The sequence below is a fragment of the Sturnira hondurensis genome, unplaced genomic scaffold (assembly GCF_014824575.4).
Source record: "Sturnira hondurensis isolate 20B ecotype Veracruz unplaced genomic scaffold, ASM1482457v3 Scaffold0022908, whole genome shotgun sequence".
NCBI lineage: Eukaryota > Metazoa > Chordata > Mammalia > Chiroptera > Phyllostomidae > Sturnira > Sturnira hondurensis.
Genome location: NW_028095539.1, coordinates 3,560,371 through 3,581,339, shown reverse-complemented (window position 1 = coordinate 3,581,339; position 20,969 = coordinate 3,560,371). Strand labels below are relative to the sequence as shown.

The following is a 20,969-nucleotide window of genomic DNA, read 5'->3' as shown; positions in this document are numbered from 1 at the left end:
AAGGTCACGGAGACAGTATGCAGCCAGGCTGCAGGCCCTTCCCAGCGCTGTAGGCAGCGTCCAGAAGCCAGACCGTCATCTTTCACTGTGAGTTACACCAAGAGCTTCAGAGACCGGGATGCATCCTGGAGCCCACCTCTCCTGCAGCAACTCGCAGAGACACCAAGTGTTCCCGGGCCACCTCTCCCACCCTGGCCCACAACTCAGGACTCGCAGCCTCCTCAGGTCCCAGGACTCCCTTGAGGGCCCACTGTGGTCCCTCTTCACCAATGTCCTTGGACTTCTGCTTAACCATCTGTGCAGAGTCTGCCCCTGAACCTGCAGTCTGACTGGGTTCCCTGCTGGACATTTCCTGTTGCTGACCCTCTGTGAACCTGACTTCACTGATCCCTGTCTCCCAACTTGACTGTGAGCTGTGACCAGTTCTCGCTCTGTCCCGGGAAGGGGTGAGCACCAGCTGTGTGCCAGAGAGGGTGTTGCATTCCCCCCCCTCCCGCCAGTGGGGGGCTTCCTCCAAGGGCCCCATTCCTCCTCTTTCCACCACTCATACTGCGGGCCCGCCTCTCCCTCTCTCATGCCCCTCCCACACAGGCCCCGTCAGACTCGAGAAGACGGAAGGCTGAGGGACGGTAATGAACTTCGTGATGTGCTTCCTACTTCACCTCCTAGAAATGGATCAGTAAACATTTCTGATGATATTGTCTTTTAAAAAGTTAAATGTTAATTTTTTTCTGGGTTTAAGAGAAACATTTACCTATTATGGAAAATTTGGAGAATACAGAAAAAAAAAGTAAAGGAAAGAAACTCACCTGATAACCCTACAACTCAGAGATAACTGAGATGGATGACATCATGTATTTTCATACCTACACACGTGTTCATCTCTAGCAATTACTTTGTTCCTCATTTTAAAAACCTCATTTAAGGCTTCCAGACAAGATGGCGATGAAGTCAGACATGGCTGACCTCTTCGCACAACCACATCAAAATTACAACTAAAATATAGAAAAAACATCACTCAGAACACCAGAAATCGAGTTGAATAGAAGACTGACAACTATGGAATTGAAGAAACCACACCCATCCCGACTGGGAGGAGGGGCGCAGATGCAGAACTGGCTGGTCCCTCACCCACACGTGGTGGCTAAAAATTCGGGAGCGAGGAGCCCCAGCCCCACACCAGCCCCCCAGCCCCACACCAGCCCCCCAGCCCAGGGTCCCAGTGCCAGGAAGATGAGCCCCCACAACTTCTGGCTGCAAAACTATCAGGGATTGTGTCAGTGGAAGAAACTGCCGGAGCCCCAAGCAGTTCCTCTGAAAGAACCCCCACACGGACTCACCTACTCAGACTCGCTCCCTCTGAGTTCCAAGCCCGGGGTCGCAGCTGGAAAGGCACCAGTGGTACACAGGGAGGCACTGATGTGTCAGGCATCAGGGCGAGCAGGGGCCATCGTCCCTTTGCTAAACTTTCCCCCCACAGAGTTGGCAAGCTGGTGCCATATCTGAGATTCCATCAACCTCGCTAACATTGTTTGACCCGCCTTGGAGATCCCCAGAGACTCCTCCACCCAATTTACGGGCCCACCCAAGCTGCTTTTCCAAAAGAACGACTGGCCTTGGCTCATGCTTCCCAACTTCCTAAATCCTCTGAAACAAGCAACAGCTGGCCTCAGCGAGCCCCAGGCCTGGCACTAGCGGCAGCCAGCCTAGACTCACAGTTTGGCTTCACCTGGGAATCTCCAAGCCCAGCACAAGTAGCAGCCATCTCAGATTCCTTTATAGCTCAGGCAGGGTGGACCCAGGCAAAACACAGGTGGGGGCTGACCTTGGCCTGTCCCACCCAGAAAACCCCAGGGCCAGCGCACCCAGTGGACAGCTACAGACCATGTCAGAGTAGCAACACTCTGCCCCTGCACAGCTGATCCTCCACGGAGGGTGGAGATTGGTGGTCAGTGGTCACAGCCAATCCTTGTAGCTGACTGGCCTGGGTAAATCCCTCCCATTGATCTGCCAACAGCAACCAGGGCTCAACTATAAGAGGAGGGTGTACTCAGACCACATGAGGGGTGCATCTCGAGTACCCCTCGGGCTTGGGTGATAGGGGAGGCTGTGCCACTGGACCCTATAGGATACCTACTACATTAGGCCATACTACCAAGACACAGAGAGCGGCTCTACCTAATACATAGAAACAAACACAGGGAGGCTGCCAAAATGAGGGGACAAAGAAACATGGCCCAAGTGAAAGAACAGATCAAAACTCCAGAAAATGAGCTAAATGAAATGTAGATAAGCAATCTATCAGATGCAGAGTTCAAAACACTGGTTATAAGGACGCTCAAGGAAATTGGTCAGGACCTCAGCAGCGTAAAAAAGATCCAGTCAGAAATGAAGGATTCACTAATTGAAATAAAAAACAATTTATAGGGAAACAGCAATAGAATGGATGAAGCCAAGAATCAAATCAATGATTTGGAACATAAGGAAGCAAAAAACCACTACACAAAACAAGAAGAAAAAAGAATCCAAGAAAATGAGGATAGTATAAACAGTTCTGGGACAACTTCAAGAGGTCCAACCTTCACATCATAGGAGTGCCAGAAGGAGAGGAAAAAGAGAAAGAAATTGGAAATCTGTTTGAAAAAATAATGAAGGAAAATTCTCTAATTTGGTGAAGGAAATAGACATGCAAGTCCAGGAAGCACAGAGAGTTTCAAACAAGATGGATGCGAAGAGACCCACTCCAAGACACGTTACAATTACAATGCCAAAGGTTAGAGATAAAGAGAGAATCTTAAAAGCAGCAAGAGAAAAAATGTTAGTTACCTACAGGGGAGTTCCCATAAAACTGTCAGCTGATTTCTCAAAAGAAACTTTGCAGGCTAGAAGGGATTGGCAAGAAACATTCAAAGACATGAAAAGCAGGGACCTATAGCCAAAACTGCTCCACCCAGCAAACCTATCATTTAGAATCAAAGGGCAGATAAAGAGCTTCCCAGACAAGAAAAAACTAAAGGAGTCCATCATCACTAAACCATTATTACATGAAATATTAAAGGGACTTATTTAAGAAAAGATCAAAACTATGAACAAAATGGCAAAAAATACGAATCTATCCACAATGGAATCTAAAAAAACAAAGTAAGCAAACAAGAACAGAGACAGAATCATGGATACAGAGAGGGTTTTGATGGTTGCCAGATGGGAGGGGGTGTGGGGGAACAGGTGAAGAGGTGAGGGGGTTAAGAAGTACAAATAGGGCCCTGGCTGGTGTAGCCCAATGGATTGAGCACGGGCCTGCGAACCACATGATCGCAGTTCGATTCCCAGTCAGGGCACATGCCTGGGTTGCAGGCCAGTTCCCAGCAGGGGACTCACGAGAGGCAACCATACATTGATGTTTCTCTCCCTCTCTCCTTCCCTTCCCCTCTAAAGATAAAATAAATAAAATCTTTTTAAAAAATCCTAACTCAAAAAAAAAAAGTAGTACAAATAGGTATTTACAGAGTAGCCACGGGGATATAATGTACAGTACAGGAAACGGAGTAGCCAAAGAACTTATACACATGACCATGGACGTGAACAACGGTGGGGGGACTGCCTAAGGGAGTGGGGGTGCTTGGTGGAGGGGGGACAAAGGGGGAAAATCAGGACAACTGTAATAGCATAATCAGTAAAATATAAATTTTTAAAAACCTTGTTTAAAATGTCTAACTTTTCAGCTGAGGTTCTTGTTCTCACTACTGGTGGCACATCAGGCATAAAGAGGCACCTGTCCGCTCTTACTGACGGGCCTGACGGAAACGTCCCCTGCCCTTTCACTTCTGAGACACCTGAGATTTGCTCAAGGTCAGCTGGGTACAACCACAGTCCCTGCTTCCAGCTAAGTCCACGGGGACGATGGGAAGGGCTGCCCCACTCCCCTGCAGGGGGAGATGTGAGGAAGCATCCTTAGAGAGAAGGGGGCCCCCTCCTCTGCCTCCCCAGTGGTTCCTCAGTGAGGGCCCTGACCCAGGACCACCACTCTGTCTCCTTCTGGTCCTGAAGATAAGGGTGGGTGTTCAGGGCAGCCTGCTCACTGAGAAATGATCCACGTCTCCCTGGGTCGGGCGGCCCCTGGCCTTGTGACCTTGCTGAGGCTGAGATGGGCGAGGAGACAGGAGGATGACAGCAGCAGCAGCAGCTCCTTGAGTCCTCACTGCGCACCCCAAGCAAGAACAAGGGTTGGTGGCTGTGCCACCCCTCCACCCGGCCCACTCCCACAGACAGCAGCGCAGCAGGGCCCCAGGGCTCTGTGGGACCCCTTCAAGGCTGGTCACCTCAAGGAAGCAGCTGGCACAGCCTAAGCTCTGGCTGCCACCCAAGGACCGTCTTTGGGCTACCAGGCTGAAATGTCCACATGTATAAACTCGGGGCAGGCAAACTCCCCAGACAGGCCCAGATGATCCCAGTTTTGGTGGGATAAGGGGAAGCCTTCCATCTCCAGTCCGCAGTGGCATAAAGGGTGATTAAGACGTGACCTGGAGCCAATAGCGGGGTGTGTACCGGTGGCAGGGGTCATTGGGCTGAAGCCTCCACGTCCTTCATGCTGGTATCTGGCCCCATTTCTCTTCCTGGCCTGGGCCACACCTGTCACCAGAGCTGAGCAATTCAGTTCAAGGTTATGGCCCCTAAGCTTCAGGGTTGTGGGGCAAAGCATTGCCCCCACCCTAGCCTGGCCTCTGGGGACCACAGAGGCCAGTACCTCTTCCTCTCTCACACCTGATTCCTTAGGCTGGGCCCTAGCCCGCCCCTGTGCCCTTGGCTCTGTTTCTGGGCCACCGCCCACCCACGCAGGTGTGAAGACGCAGGGAGAGCTTGCGCTCTCACAAAGTCTGTGGGAGCAGCAGGCGGGGCCTTGGAGACGGGCGGCTCGCTGTACTGTGAAGTGCTTTGGAGGCTCTTTCTGAGCAGATGCCACCTCTGGGACCAGGCAGGGTGACACCCTGGCTCCTGGGCGTGGGGGAGGGAACCTTTCCCCTTTGCAGAGCAGGAGCACGGGGAGAAGCCCCGTGGCTCGGGGAGGCCAGGGTGGAAGGAGGACCCAGCGGAGCTGAGCGTTGGGGGTGAAGGTCAGGATAGGAGAGGCCCAGGTGGCAACATGAATGGTGGCCACTGAAGTGCAATGAGGAAGAATATTTAACCAAGATTTCGAAGTGTGTGACACAAATCACGCCCTCTGGGAAAGCCTAGAATGCTCACATGCTTTTGAGGGAGTGGGTTCTTTCTGGTGGATATGAAAAGAGGCCAGTACAAGGTGGGAATGGAGGCCGGGGCTGGGCCATAGGAGCTGGAGGCCAAGAGGCAGCTGGGACAGCTGTGGGTCTCGGAAGGGACTGGAGGAGACCTTCTAGCCTCACTGGCACCTCCCAAAGCACACGGTCTCCTGTTCCCCTCAGCAAGGAAGGGCTCCACCACGCGCCAGGTCCCGGGAGAGTGAGCAACAACACCTTCTGCCTGCAGGGCTGTCCCGAGGTGGCGAGTTCGCTGCGAGATCAGCACTCCCAGGAGACACTGCCTCCAAACACCTACTACAGGCGTTTAGACGGATGGCGAGTCTGTGCTACTTTCTAAGTGAAGGAGAGAAAAGAGAAACGCTCTTCCCCAGCGTTCCCCACTAAGCTGGGCACAGCGTGTCTCTCTGGGTTAGGAGTGCCCCCTCCATCCTCCTTCCTGGCAGCTCTCATCTCAGCCATGGGTGCTGGCAGGAACTGTTTCTGCTGCCTCGGGGTGGTGTCTGACAGGGAGCAGTTGCTTAATATCCTCGAACGGAATAAATGAACGAGTGAGTGAATGAGGGGAGGATGGAAGGGAGGAAGGGAGGGAGGGAGGGAGGAAGGAAGGGAGAAGGGACGGGGAGGGAGGGGTGAATGAGTAGGTCCAGGCTTGATGATGCTCAGGATCCTGGCGCCGTGCCTGTGCTCCCCACTCCATGTCCCCTCACTGGCCTGTGGCCAGGAAAGATGCTGGCCGGCCTGCGAGCCCCTTCCCCAGGCCCTCCCAGAGCCCTTTGACTGGTGCTGAGAAGAGTCAAACTCTTGCTCAGCAGACCTGGGGTCTGCCCCAGTGCCTGCCACTTCTCACATCCCACTGCTGAGGTGGCCCCGAGTGAGGGCGGTGGGGCCACCCACCCGAGAGAAGGAGAGAACGAGAGGACAAGACAACGAGAGGACGAGAGCCGAGCAAATGGCCTTCTCGGAGTCCTGGAGCTGGGACAGAGGCCAGGGATCATGCACCATTGCTCCCCATGTCCTGTCCTGTCCTCCCTCCAGGGTTTCGCAGGACAGACCGACCGACCGACCGAACTGGGACCAGTGCCTGTGGCTGTCGCAGCAGCGCTCTGGGTGAGGCCTGGACCGGCGGTGAAGCAGTGGCTCAGTGGCCAGGAAGACACAGACGGGGCAGCGCTGCCCCGCCAGAGGGTGTGAAGCAAGACAGGGTCCTTCGCCTGTCTGAGCCTTGCTGTCCATGTGTGCACACGGGGACACCCTGAGGAACAGCCGTGTAGAAGTGCTTGAGGATTCGGTGAGGCCAAAACAGCACTGGGCACGCAGGGGATGCTCAGCAAGAGCCACTCACCACCACGTAACCCTTCTGCCCCGCGAAGACTCGCTGGGTGGAGCCACCTCCTCTCTGGCTGTTTTATGACTGTGGAGGCTGAGGTGACAGGAGGCTTCAGCACCAGAGGACGTGTGTGTGTGAGGGGTATGTGTGAGGAACACAGGTGCAATCATGTGTGAATGTGCATGTGTGGGTATGTCCATCCACATGTGAGGACGTGTGTGTCTAGTGTGTGCAGTGTGTGTGAGCGTGTGTGTGACTGTGTGTGCCTGTCTACTCGCACAGGTCCCAGCAGTGGACAGGCCACTCAGAAGGACAGTGCAGACCTGCCTCTCACAATGTTCCATGTCACTGGATTTCTCCCTGCCTCCCCTCAAGGTTGCCACAATGCCCTTCACCTTGGGCGGCACCGTGGCTCTGGGAGACCCCCATCCACAGAGTCCCTGTCTTCTCAAAGCCCACGTGGTGGCTGGCACAGAGAAAGCACCGTGTGGAGCAGGTGCTGCGGGTGAATCCTGAGTGGGAGGCCCAATCCCTTGGGCAGCCTGGCCACCCTCAGGGGGCCAAACCCTGGGCAGAGGGGTCCACTGTGCTGTCACTGGTACCCAGCAGGCAGGGCGTCAGCCCAAGGCCCAAGGCCATGTGGGCACGCTCGGTCCCCCCAGGCGGAGCAACATGCCCACCCACAGACTAGGCCCAGGCCCAGGCCCAGGCCTTTAGTTTCAAGAGCCCATGTTTCAGACTAAATCTGCTCCCCGGCCTCCCCAGCAGCCCAGCCTGAGGAAGAGGCGTGGATTCAGGCTCCTGGGCTCGCTCTGGACCAGACGATGAGGGGGCTGCTCAGAACATGGGCTGGGGTTCCAGCCCCCCCCCACCCCCGCACCTCCGCTTGGTATTGCCCTGGGCCGAGCTGGCCCGAGGAGCTTCTGAGCAGCCTCACGGGCTGGGCCGGGGGTGAGGCCACACTCACCTTTCCAGCCCTGAAGACATCTCTTCACTAAGCTCTGAGCTCTCACTACTGCCTGGAAAAGGAACACAGATCAGTGAGCAGGGCAGCCGCAACCAGGGGGCCAGCCCCAGAGGGGCCTCTTCTGGCTTGCTGGGCCCAGGCCCTTGGCCTCCGGGGCAGTGCCGGAGCGGCAGCTTCCTGACCCCGTGGGTGTCACTGTGATGCGGGTTTGCTGCCCCTATGTCTGCCTCTCTGTCCTGGGAGGGTCCCACTCTTTCCACCTGGGCCCTCCACTCCCTTCCTGCTGCCCACTGCGGGTAGGCATTGCAGCAGCCTGTCCCAGGACCACTGGGGTCCTTAGGCCTCTGTGCTGGCCTGGCCCGGCTCCCCACTGCCTCCCTTCTGGCCAAGGAAAACCAGTGCTAGCACAGCCCTCAACTGGTGAGGACAGAGGCCAGAGAAGCACTTCTTCTCCCAAGGGTCAGGTCCTAACTGGACACTGGTCACTGGGCAGCTGCCCAGCATTAGACAAAAGCAAGGGAGGGTCCCTTTAGACAACCGGCTAGTTTCCAAACAGGGGAGCTCAACCCTCTCCCCCAGGCCTGCTTCTCTGGGGCTAACTCAGACATCCTGCCTCTCGGGGTCCTCCAGGGCCTGCCCCCAGCCACAAGGACAGCAGGGAGATCTTCTTCTGCCCCTTTACTGATGCCACATGCCTTGGTACTGCCCCTCAGGCCTCGAGGCACCTGGGTTCAGCATGCTTTGCCTGGGCTACCTGCTGGCACCAAGGCCGGGCAGTGGGAAAGGGGAGGGAGGGTCTCAGGCCCGAAGGGAGCTACAGGACAGAGGACCAGCTCGAGTTTGAACGGGGCACATGCGCATGGCAACCTGCTCCTGGGCTTTCAGCTCCAGTCGGAAACACGTGCAAGCTCCTCGAATGCAGGAGCTGAGAACTGAAGTGCCCGCTGGCCTCCCGCCTGGGTACCGGGCAGCCCTGTGTCCTACTCAGTGTCCTGTTCAGGGAGGGCAGGGCCTGGGCTGCTCCGGCACAGCTCAGGAAGTTTCTGGATGTCAACAGCTGAACACTCTTGGGCTGGCATTTCCCAGCTTGGTTCAGACCACATCCCACAGCACACTCCGAGGAGAGGGTTCCGTGACCCAACACTGGGGGGCCTGCAGACTCTGCTGTCTCCTGGTGACCCATGATACCCTCAGCATTTTAGGGTCTCTGAGAAGACTGCTTCCCTGGTTTAACCAGCCTTCTCCGGACGTAATGCCCCTGGGACTATTCTCTGGGATGCTTGTGCCTCTGAGCCACACCAGTGTCTGCTCCCGACTAGGTTCCAGCAGGATGACCCATACCAAGACAGAAGGCAGACAGGACCCTGCTTGTCACCCACTGGTGGTGGGAGACGGCTGTCCCTTGAGTGATGTTGCTTCAGACACTGGCCGCATGCTTCCAGCATGTAGGACATGAGATTCTTGCCCATTTTTCCTATCCCCACACCCTCTTCTTCCTCATGCACACGGGCCCATCACCCTGCAGGCCTCACCAGATCAAATCCCAGCCTAGCAGCTGTCTAAACCGCCCCTGACAGTGGGAGGGCTCCTCATTAAGGAAAGCAGACCGACACACAGACACAAGGACTACAGAAGCACAGGCACGCTGAAAGGGCACGGCCAGCAGAGAGCGCTCTTGTCTGATGGTAGCAGTGACAGGTGGCCTGGGCACTGGAAGGGGCAGAGCCCAGACCACAGCTGAGTGCCACCCTCTGCTCTGACTTCAACCACCTCCCATCGGGCCTGAGCAGCACCGTCCCTTCTGCTGACGCGAGCGCCGTTTCCAGCGGAAGCTCAGGCATGCCATCTCGCCCTGAGGGTTGCATCCTCGCCCCCAACCCTGACTTTCCAGTGTGAGGACAAGCACACACGTGAGCGCCTGGTGACCCATCAGCGGCTGTCCTCAGGCAGCGGCCCCAGCTCTGCCTTGCTGGCTGGGCCCCCCGGGGGCAGCAGCCCAAAGGAGGCCTCGGCCCAGCTCTGATGGCGGGTCTCCGTATGTGTCTGGCCGCTCCTGCCACCTGCTTGCCATGCTCAGGGCCACCAGCAGGACGAGGACAAGCCCAGGGCACTTTGTGATGACCCCTGGCTCTGGTGACTCCTGCAAGGAGCCCTCTCTGCAGGGCTGAGGGGCCGCCGGGCACAGCGCAGTGACAGACAGACATGAGCACACGCTGGGCCGTGGCCGCCCGCTGGCGCGTGTAGGCCAGAGACGCTTACCTAGGGAGAGTCCATTGGTGATGGCGGAGGAGGAGGTGAGGGCGAGGCCCCTGCGGGGGCTGCGGGACTCTAGGACACTGTCGTCCAGCAGGTGCCTCGCTTTCTCCGATGGGAAAGTTGCACTTTTACTCTCAACTACACTCAACTGACACATCATACTGGAAAACGGAAAGGAAGAGAGAAGGCAAAGCTCCTTATCTGTGGAGTAGCAGTGGCGCGCCTGCCGGACATGGAGCTCCGCCCAGAACCGAGTGTAAGTCCAGTCTCTGCCCCATCTCACGGCGTGACCTTGGGCAAGTCACATCCTTCACTTGGACCTCGGTTCTCCCTCTGTCAGGTGGGGACTAACAGTACTTGCCCTGCCTGTCTCCCAAGATGATTATGAGGCTCAGGTGAGTGGGTGGTGCTTGTGAGTGACGGGGCACACCGTGGCGGGGGAGCGCACCCCTGTGGTCATCAGGTCTGGTTCTGGAGGCACACACACACAGGGGCCAGAGCCTTGCTCCAACTTTATGCACTGCTGCACGGTGCTTCACCTCCCCCTTGCTCCCAGCCCCGAGCCTCACTGGACTCACTGTTATGGCGCCCACTGCACAGTGCTGATCCGGAAGCCCCAGGGGGCTTGATGAGACCATGCCTGACAGGCACGGAGCAGGGTGCCCGGCACAGAGCAGGCCCTGCACACCGAGAGCAACCACTTTCTCATCCAGCCCTAGGGGCTCCAGCACCAGCCTGGGCCGGCTGCAGCCTGTGTCTCGGTGGCGGGAGGCAGGGAGGCAAAGGGAAGATGGGAAGAAGGTGGGCAGGCAGGAGGGAACAGAGGCCGGGAGGGAGGGATGGACCCAACTGCTCAGGAGCCTGTGCCTGACACCTGGGGACATGGGCATGGCTGTCCCTGGCCATGCTGAGGACCACACATGTCCCCTAGCTGTCAACCCCACAGGGTCACTGTTCTGCAGGCTCCCTCCAGCATTCAGTAAGCAGAGCCACTGAGCCCTGACACCGCAGGCACCGTGAGACACCTGGTGCTGCCTGCACGACAGCCACAGAGCCCGCTGGACTCAGGGCTCACACGAGGGTGCCACTAATGGAGCTGGTGTGACCTTATGGAGGAGTCCCACCACTGCTTCCCTGCCCGTCCCTGCATGCAACCTCCATTGGCTACTGAGCTGGTGGCAGCTGTCATCAGCACTGCCCCGGCGCCTCCTCACCAGTGCGGGGAGAGGGCACCAGCCAGAGATCCTAAGAGTGCCTGTCAGAAACTCTCAGATGGGTGGGGAGAACTCTGGGAGGCAAGCACTCCCAGCAGCCCTTTAGCCCTCAGCCCACGCTCAGCCCATCTCCAGTCTGAGTGGGGCTCGCTCGGTTACCCACTTGTTGCCCAGGCTGTGGCTCTTCCTGTGTCTCGGGACCGGGGGTGTGGGGAGGCTGCCAGCAACAGATGCATCAGGGCAGGTGGGCCGCCGGCTGAACCTCGCAGAACTGGAGCTGGCGGAGGAGCCTGTGAACACAGCAGAGAGCGCGGTGATGGGGGATGCAAGGCACAGGGGCCAGGGGCCCTGCTCTGGGGCAAGGCACCTGGCCCGGCTGTCACAGAAGGACAAGGGTCATCAAGCCCCATGGCTTTCTGCTCATGAGACTGACCAGTATAGCTAGTGCCTGGGGCAGTCAAAACGGCCAGTGTCCTGCTGTGCACAGCACCCCTGATGGGGCACGACTTATGCCAGGCCAGCCAGCTGGGTAACAGAGTGGGGACTTGACAGTAAGTCTTCTGACTCCAAGGCTGGCACTCTCACCCCCGTGCCCCTCCACGGCTGCTTTCTCTCCCCGCTTGTGCAACAAAAGGGACAGAGAGCTTATGAGGGGAGGCAAAGGACCTCCTGCGTGAGGGCACAGCCGTGCAGGCAGGGGCTCGGACCCTGGGCCTGACAGTTAACTCATTCCCTTGAGACTCAGTCTCCTCATCTGAAAAGTGGAAATAGTTCAACTCACCTTGCAGGGGACTGGGAGGAGCCAGGAGGTAACCTATGCAGAGTTCACAGTTAGCACTCATACTTGTTTTGTTACCATTATTAGCATGTCCTCCAGCCCCAGTGGTCACCAGAGTCGGGAGGTTGGGGCCACAACCCCACGGAGCACCATGGAGCCCTCCTGCTGGCCACACTCACAGGCACGTGTGAGGGGTGTGGTCCTGCCCACTGCTGTACTCTTCAGTACTGACCGCGCCCTATGGCTCAGGAAGGGAGGGGGCCCCGAGACGCTAAGCCTTGGCTACCAGGGCATTGCACTGCTCCACAGGGCACAGCACACCCAGCCAACCGGGGGCTGCTGCCCAGCCGTGCTGGGGAGCTTTCCGGGGCCCTGCAAGGCCTGCACTGCATCCGGGGCTCCAGGTCCTGCAACACAAGCTGCTGCAGACCCATCAGGGACCGATGGTCCCTCCAGCATGCTTGGCCCTCTATTTCTTTAATACCGCCGCCTGTCCACTGTGGACGGTCTGGCTCGCTTCTGGCACTTGGGGAAGGTTCCCGAGGCAGGGCAACTCGTGTCTCCTCGAGCTCTGAGTCCCTGCTCCTCCCTCCCACCCTGCTCTGCACACACACCTTCTCCTTCATTTCTCCAGGGCCCCACCACCAATCCCTTCACCAGGTCACAGCCAACTTTCTAAGCAGTTCCCCTCAGTAACTCTTCCTAAATGTCACCTCTCTCTTGAAGCCCCCCACACAGATCGTAGCTCCCCTCACTCTCCGACGGCGGCACCCTCTTCTTCCACAAAGAAGAAGTGGCTGTCAGGTCCCATCTCGCACTGGCCCTGCAGTCCCCACGTGCACCCCATCCACACCATCCTTCCTGTCGGGCCTGGGGCAGGGGGGCTCCTCCGTCCAAGGCCAATCTCTTCTCTCCAGCCTTTCCTGCTTCCTCTGAGCATTCACTCCATCGCCTCCCCCCTCTCTCTCTGGCCCCTAACCCAGCCTACCAACACACCCTAGTCTCTCATTTTCTGTGAAATAAGGTCCCTTGGCCCCAGAGCTTCCTCCCTGACAATCACGCTTCCTCAAACAGAGGCCTGCGTTCCTTGTTGCTCTGCTTCTGTCTCTCACTCGCCCCTCGAGGCACTAAGATCTAATGACATTTCCATTGACCTCATTTTTGCCAGACCAATGAACACTCAACAGCTTCTCACCAGAGCCCTAGGCACACTGGTGATGCTACTGTTCATGGCCCGAGGAACCTTAATGAGGGGACCCCACCACACTTCATTGCCTCAGGGTGCAGCTACCTGGACAGCCCAGCCTGGTGGCAGGGCACAGGGCACACCATCCTAGGTAGCAATTCCAGCCTGTACTTGGCGTCTTACAAACATGGCCCTGACAGACCAACCCCTAAGACTGTCAGGACTTAGCGCTGCTTAACGACGGGGTGTGTTCAGAGTGCACTGGACCACACCCGGGTGGTGCAGCCCGCCACAGACCTGGGCTGCACAGCACTGCTCTGGGCCCTAGTGCTCAGGCTACAAGCCCACACAGTACATCACTGTTCAAACAACAGGAGATTAAATCGAGCAGAGGAGAAAGTGACGCAACCCAGACTCGGAAACCATGAGACGTGTGAGGCTGCTGCTGGCATGGTACAGCAAACTGTTTTCCAGCAAAGTTTTTTTAAAAGTGGAAAGAATACACTTTAAAATCATGATTAAAAGTATAGTAAATACACAAGCCAGTAACATAGCCATTTATTATCATTCTTAAGTCTCATGCAGTCGACACAGCTGTATGCACTACACCTTCACGTGATGGTGCAGTAGGCTTGTTCACACCACCCCCACCACCACAAACACGTGACTGTGCCGTGACACCAAGACAGCTATAGTGCCGTGTGTGGGGGTGCTGACACGGCAGCTAAAGCACAGACGTGAGCTGCACACTTTCCTGGTGAGCAGTTTCACACTGCCCATCGGCTCCTTTGAGGGCAGGCACCAGGGTAGGCACCAGCGTCCTCGGGCGAGTGTGTGGGAACGGAGGCTCTGACTGCAGAGCCTCAGGTGGGCTGGGATGGCTCTCCCCGCGATTCCGGTGTACGCCCCGCGGCAGAACTCCTGCTCGCAGAGTTGGAAGCGAAGGCAAGCTCTGTCCTGGAGGAAACATCTCGTGCAGCCACTCCCAGGAGGAAGAGGCAGGATGGAAGCCATGCTGCTCTGTTTTGCTCTGCACACACTGCTTAGTCAGAGTCCGTGCAGAGGGCGGCATTTGCCTTGTTTATCAGTGGGATTGCGGCCTCCCTGCCTGAGTCACGCTGGCTCCTACCCCGAGTTCAGCCAATGTTTTGTAAAGGTCAAGTCCTGTGGCTCCTCCCCTGCGGTCTGAACTGGAACTCAACTCTCTGGTGCTGTAGCAGTGACAACGGTGATAATCACTGTTGGACATCCTGCGTCTGGCACATGCTGTGTGCGTGGGCTGCAATTCATGAAGTGGGCACACTTAGTAGGCCCACTTGACAGGCAAGAAAGCCCGGGCGTGTATGCCTCATACACGCAGGACTTGAACACAGGGGTGCAGCGTGGTATGGGGGGAGCTCTACAGTTCAGAGGCCAGGCCTGCGTGAAAACCTGGGAAGGGGGGGGAAGAAGGAACAAACTGACAAGTTGGAGGTGAGCTGAATGGCAGGAAGCACTTCCTCCGGACAGCGTGTGATGAATACAGACAGCAGTTGCTACTTATGAAGGAAGGAAGGTGAAGGACACTAACATGCAATGCACCAGTGGTGTGCCAGGCTTGTCTGATCGCTTCCACGTCCCAGTTCATTGAGTCCTATGCAGTGGCTGCTTCAACTATCGCTGATTTAAAGGGGATGCTCAGAGCACACCTGGTCAGCACTGGAGGGGCGCTGGGTGTGTTCTCTGAACCAGCTGCGAGTGCAGCGAGGGCTGCACCCGAGGCTCTTCAGGTAAAGTCCTAGGTCTTCCTGCTCACCCCTTCCTTGTCTGTCTCCCTGTGGTTCCCGCTCCTGCCTCTCATCACCACTTGCAGTTCTCTCAAGCCTCCAGTTCAACCTCTGTCTCTTCCATTTGGCTCTTGACTCTCCCTCCAGGAAGAGGCCTGGATCTGGCCCCTCTTCTTGAAGCATCGCATGGCCTTGGGAGGCATGCCTGGCCTCAGATGCCCCTCAGTACAGCGGGGGGAATTGTGGGGGGCCCAGGCAAAAGTGGCTGTGATCTCCCAGGGCCCAGGGTCAAACAAACGCCGCTTTGGATGCCCTGGGTCTTGGCCACTCCCACCCACTGCATTGTTGACCAACGGCCTGGATCTGACGCTGAAGCAGAGGAATTTCCATTCAGCCGGGACCTAGGAATGGGGGTGGCCTCTTTGGCATTAAGTGACACTCTGCTACTGAAAGGCCTCACGTTCCTGCACCACTGAGCCTGGGATGGCCACCATGTGACAGCACCAGGGACACGTGTCTTCTGGGACAGTTAGTTTCTGAGCTAGGCAGCTGACAAGTGCTGTTTTCTCCATGTCCTGTGGGCAGGGGCAGGGGTGGGGCGGTGATAATGAGCCGGGGCTCTGGCCTCGCTTAGCGGAGTGTGGTCCCCGCTGCCTGGCCTGATATGGCATGGACGGCTGGAAAAACTGACCGTGTGGCTCGACTCTCTCAGAGGACTGCTCTATTTTTCCTCAGCATAATTTTTCCATGAATAATCTTTAAAGCTCTTTAAGTGGCTGTTTCTTCAGCAGTTTTATTGGAATATATGAGAGCTGACAGTCTGTGGGGAGTGAGATATCATGTTGGGAAAAAAATCTGGTTTTCATTACATTTTTCTCAAGAAACCAACAGGCTGCCCAACAGCCCACTTGTTGATCGGTAGAGAACGCACCACAGGCCTCCTGATCGTGGCTCTGGCATGGACAGGATTAAGGGTGACGGACGGCAATGGCAAAGACCTTGGGAACCAGAGGCAGACAGGCCTGGGCTCCCACTGGCACTTTCCACTCACAGGCTGAGTGAAGGGCAAGTCACCGCACACCTCTGAGCCTGAACTATGGGTTGACCAGGCGGGAACAGTGGCCTGACCTGGCAGACCCCCCAAGAGGAGGAAAGGATTTGTGTCCCACCCTCCCTCTTGTGGTGGGTATCTCCTGGGCCAGGCTGGGTGCCGCACAGCCAGGCCAAACTGGAGAGCTGCCGTGCTGGGGTTCACAGTCTAGGGGGGCGGGGGCAGGGACAGGAACCAGGTGGTTACCCCCAGACAGACACCTGCTTCAACAGGAGAACCCTAACAAGAAATCGGGTACCAGCAGCAACCAGACCAACAGCAGAACTACCCTGGCAATAGCAATGGTGGTGATGCCAATGGCTGACATTCAGCAAGCATCTACAAAGCGACGGAGTGGTGTTCCCCCTTGCACACAGGCAGGGCAGCTGTCTCCACGCTGAGATGTGGGCCCTGAGGTCGGAAGGGTTTCAGAGCCTCCGGGACAGCAGCTGGTGAGCAGTGGAGCTGTGGGCAGTGCGCCCGGGAGCATGGGAAGCCGTGGAGGACCTGAGGGTCTGACCTCCAGCCTGGCCAGGAGTTCCAGCAGCGTGGCGGCAGACGCAGAGGGAGCAGCACATGCAAAGACCCTGAGACAAGAGACGGCAGAAAAAGCCGCAGAGGAACTGCTGAAGAGCTGAGGGTGGGGAATGTGCGAGGGCGTGCTCGAGTGTGTGTGAGAGCACGTGTGCGTTCGTTGAAGGAAAGGAGTGAGCTGCGGGGCTGGGGGAGGGGCCTAGAATTTAAGGAGGGGAAGACTTGGAGATTTTTAGCGGGGGCAGTAAGGTGTTCAGATATGCATCCTGGAAAGCTCACTCTGGCTGAAAAGTATGTGGACATGGCCAAGACCACAGGCTGGGAGGGAGATGGGGATGGGAAACCTCTAGGAGGTGGGCCACCAGGGGGTGGGGTGGGATGGTGGGAGGGGGTGTGCAGGTCACCCTCAGTGGAGGCTGGCCCACTCACTTAGGGACAATGACAGTTTGGGGCTGATGTCAGGAGGCCCTTGGGTAGATGGGTGCTACCCTCACGAGACAGATGGCAGCAGCTGACAGATATGTATGAGGTGACAGCACAAGGGAGCCCCAGGCAGGAGTGACGTCATGCAGGGTTGTCAGCTCAGTAAGAAGAGGGAAGGCCTGGGGCAGAAAGCCAGGACAATGGTGGCATTTGTGGGATAAGGAGACAAAGGACCCTGTGTAAAACAGGGTCCCCAGAACAGCTACTTGGGAGAAGCACCATTTTAGGTGCCTGGGGAATGCGATCTTGCTTTGTTTGTGATTCTAAATGAAGGCGCCCCAGAAGCAAAGCCCTGTTCTTCTGGCCTCAGCAGCACATCCCCCCTCCCAGAGGTGGCCGTGCAGGCAGCACCCATCCTTGCGGCTGGCACTCACAGTGGTGCTCCCCCTTCTTCCAGTCTGAGTCTCCAGAGAGCCAACCGGAGGGGCCACGCCTGCCACCTGGGTCAGCCAGCCAGTGCCAGAGCATTGCCCGGAGCCCTGTGGACCCCCGAAGACAGCCTGGCGTGCCCTGGGAATGCCCTCCTCTTCACTCTGGAAGCTGCTCTTAGGAGAAGAGAGAGAATAGAGGGAAAGAACTGCCAGTCTCCTGCCTTGAGGGGTTCAGTTAGACAACAGTGAGGGCTGACACTGAGATACAAGCCCGAATCCATGCTTCACAGAGTGAGTTCTCACGAGGAGGGCAGTGACCCCTCCTCCTGAGCCCAGGCCCCTCACCCTTTGCTCTGGGATGGCCCGCACCTCGCCACCTCAGCACCTGCCCATCTGTAACTAAGGACTGAGTGAGGTTTCCTGTTGACTGCCCGGCTCTCCCACCAGACCCCTGAGGGCAGGGGCTGGGTTCAAGTGTGCAGCGCAGGGCAGAACGACTGGAGTACAGTGCGTGTGCCGAGTGACCGGGCGTGGGGCTCATGGCTGCAGAGGCGGCAGCTCTGCCAAGGAGGACACGGGCCTGGGATGGGGAGCCTCGTTCCCACGGGTTTCCAGCAGCATCTGAGAGGCCCTGCCCTGGGTCAGCACTGCCCAGTTTAAGCAGCCTGGCAGCCCCACTGCTGCCTCTGGGGTGCTTTCCAAGTCTCACGCATTGGAAGCTAATGGGAGGCAGCTGTGGCAGAGAGGAAACGACTTGACTTGGAGTCACAAGGCTTGTGTTCCAGTCTCGGCTCTGCTGGGGCGGGGCTGGGAGCGCGTGGCCCAGGCTCCTCACTGGGAAAGGGAGTGATAACTGCTGTGACCTGGAGCTCTCCAAAGCACCGCCCCCCGGGTGTGTGATGCACAGGGCGTCTTTCCATCCAACCTGAAGCGGGGTGGTTCTTTCCTGCGCCTGCTCAGACCCTGGCCCAGGGAAGGGACTGGCCTTCCTCTGGGTCTGCCAGAGCCCTGCGGCATGCTGGGACACACGGGCCCCTCTGCACAGAAAGCCTGTTTGTGTTGAAACCCTTCTCTGGCCAGGTTTCATGGTCGAGCCTGGGAGCTGATCCCTTTCACATTCACACACATTCTTTGTTTCTTACACACACAGCTCTCACGGGTCTCTATTGTGAGTGATCACCCTTCGACTGTGGTGAGACCCAGACGTCCCCCCTGGAGTCAGAGGGCCTAGATTCCCAGGCCATGGGGAGCAAGAAACGCCAGGGATAGCACTGGTGCCAGAGGAGGCGCGGGGTGGCAGCAGGGCGACAGAGTCAGGCAGAACCAGACTCGAGTCTCGGCTCCTCAGCCTGACCCTGACATACCAGGCTATAGGACAGGACACTTCCCGGCAAGGCAGATGTACGCTTTTGTGGGAGTAGGTGAAAACTGGCCTCCCAGCCCTACAGCCCTGCACCCAGGGGCCCCTCACGCAGGGGCCCTGAGAATAGAGGGAGGAAAGAAGAGCGCATGGAAGGGGAGTCCCCACCCCTCGCCCATAGGGTCGTTTCTTCTACTCAATCATAGTGTGGGGGTGTCTCCACAGACCAGCTGGGGAGCTTGAAATATGTTCCCAGCAGGTGGGAGACCCAGGGACAACCAGTGTTTTACCCTGGGCTTTGAGAAGCCAATATGGCCACAGCCCCGGGACAGCGGTGGCCGTTCTGGGCTTAGCTGCACTTGCAGATCTGTTGGGACAAGGAAAGTGTGGCCCAAGGATCAAGGCGGCCCCCATGAGGAGCGCTGGCGTGGAGCTGAGAGGACCCGAGCAGCAAGGGGCTGGATGGGGCAGACACAGCAGGCCATGGACAGGGCCGCAGAGGCACCCGGAATGATAGTGCACCTGCCCAGAGCAGGGGACCTCTGGGTTCTCTGAAAAGCCCATGTAAGAGGAAGCATTAGTGTTAGCAGCTGCCACCTGGGGCCGTCACCCGTGTCCCAAGACAGCAGCACCCACCACTAAGACTGTCCTTCCCTCTAGTCGCCCATGGTCAGCAAGCTGAGAGAGGCAGGGAGCACTTAGGGATAGAGAAGAGCCCAGCGCCCGGGCTCTCCAGCCACGGCAGTCAACCTGAAGCCTCCGGCTAGGGCAAGAGACAGGTATTTTATGCCAAATCCGGGTTTGGAGTTCTGATTCTTACACAGAACCAGTTCTCAGGACCGAGCTCAAACCGTGTGTACCTCAAAGTGTCTGCAGGAAAGTCACAGGTGTGCCAAGGCCGTCATCGGGGGCAGGGTGCATATGGCACTGCGATGCAAGGGGTAGCGGGCACCGAGCCCAGAGTGTGCCAGGGCCTCGCCTGCACCCTGCTTCTTTCGCTGCTGGTGCAGGTGTGACCAGTCCAGACCCCTGGGCTCTGGGCTCAGCCAGAGGCTCTGCCCTTGCTCCCTGCCTGAGTTGAGGCCCCTCACCCGGAGAATGAGGAGACTGGCGCCCCAGATCACAGGGCCGGTGTGAGGGTCACTGAGGAAACACGTGGGCAGTGTGGAGGGTGTGCTCAGCAAGGGCTGGGTGTCACTGCTATCGTCCCCGAGCCTCTGTTCCCAGCCGTGGACCCGCTGTGTGGTGGTTGTAACACATGTGCACGGGTTCTCTGACACCGCTCTTACTGAGTGGTCATGTCTATGTCCCCTCTCCTTGGACCTGGGCCAGCCTCTGCAACAGCCTTGACTACACTCTGTGGCAAAAGCCAGTCTGTGTGGCTTCCAAGGAGGGTCATACAGATGCTGCGAGGCAGCTTCCATCCTGCCCCTGGGACATCCTGTCAGGGAATCGCTGCCACAAGAGTCTAGGGACCCTGAGGCTGCCATGTGGGTAGGGTGGCCCTGGTCTCACAGGAGGCAGCACACACCCACCTGCTCTGCCCCGGCTGCAGCTCCAGCCGACAGCCAACACCCAGCACATCCAGAGACCCCGGCCCTGGGCCTTGAGTCCCCCTCGGTCTTCGTTTCTCCAGCTGCGGCCCCAGACACGGTGGAACAGAGACCAGCCACCCAGCTGCGTCCTACCCGGCTGGCTGACTCACAGAACCGAAGCGTGCATCAGAGGTGCCACCAGACTCACACTGCCTCACACGGCCCCTGCACAAGCGAGCACCGGCCACCGAGCTAAGGGCTTTTCCCGCACAGCCCTAGCCCTGTGAAGTAAGCCAACGGGAATTATTTATTCCTATTCCCATTTTACCAGTAAGAAGACTGAGGCTCTGAGGGATTTCAGCCAATTGCCCTCAGTCCCACAGCTGAGTGCCAGAGCCCGGCTTTGTCCCCCGGGGCCGCCTGACTCCAGGAGGGCTTTTCCTCAGGGGGCGACAAGAGGAGGGAGGCAGAAAGGTGAGTGGGAGGGCGGTGCTGCAGGGACGGTGCTGCAGGGGCGAGTGCAGAAACCGGGGTGCGGGCCGGGCTTTTCCAGGGACCTGCTTTACTGCCAAGGACTCTTCAGAGAAAACCTGTCGGTTGGTTCAGCCACGTGGAGGCAGGGCTCACAAATCTGGGGCTGTCTGCACCAGTTCCAAGGCACACGCTAACATGACTCGCCCTCTCTGGGGTCAGCGTTCTTTATAACTTTTGCTCTCCAGGAAAATATTATTTAACTACATAAGTGAAACATTACACATGGGGGGAAGCTGAAAACGTGGCATTCCTGGCCTGTTTGTCTCCACGGAACAGGGACGGAGAAGGTTTC

At 57.6% G+C, this 20,969-nt stretch overlaps 1 protein-coding gene across 10 annotated transcripts in view; it reads right to left on the bottom strand.

Moving 5' to 3' along the window:
* Nucleotides 1-20,969, bottom strand: part of RALGPS1 (Ral GEF with PH domain and SH3 binding motif 1) — a 230,959-nt gene that overhangs the window by 15,747 nt on the left and 194,243 nt on the right. For 6 of the 10 annotated variants that reach the window (XM_037036964.1, XM_037036967.1, XM_037036968.1 and 3 more), the window contains 3 exons: nt 11,204-11,330; nt 9,830-9,987; nt 7,571-7,622 (listed from right to left, as the gene is read on the bottom strand). In XM_037036964.1, coding sequence (XP_036892859.1) covers nt 7,571-7,622; nt 9,830-9,987; nt 11,204-11,330 — 337 coding nt within the window. The remainder of the gene's footprint in view (nt 1-7,570; nt 7,623-9,829; nt 9,988-11,203; nt 11,331-20,969) is intronic. The other 4 variants (XM_037036969.1, XM_037036970.1, XM_037036971.1 and 1 more) reach the window with 2 other exon arrangements.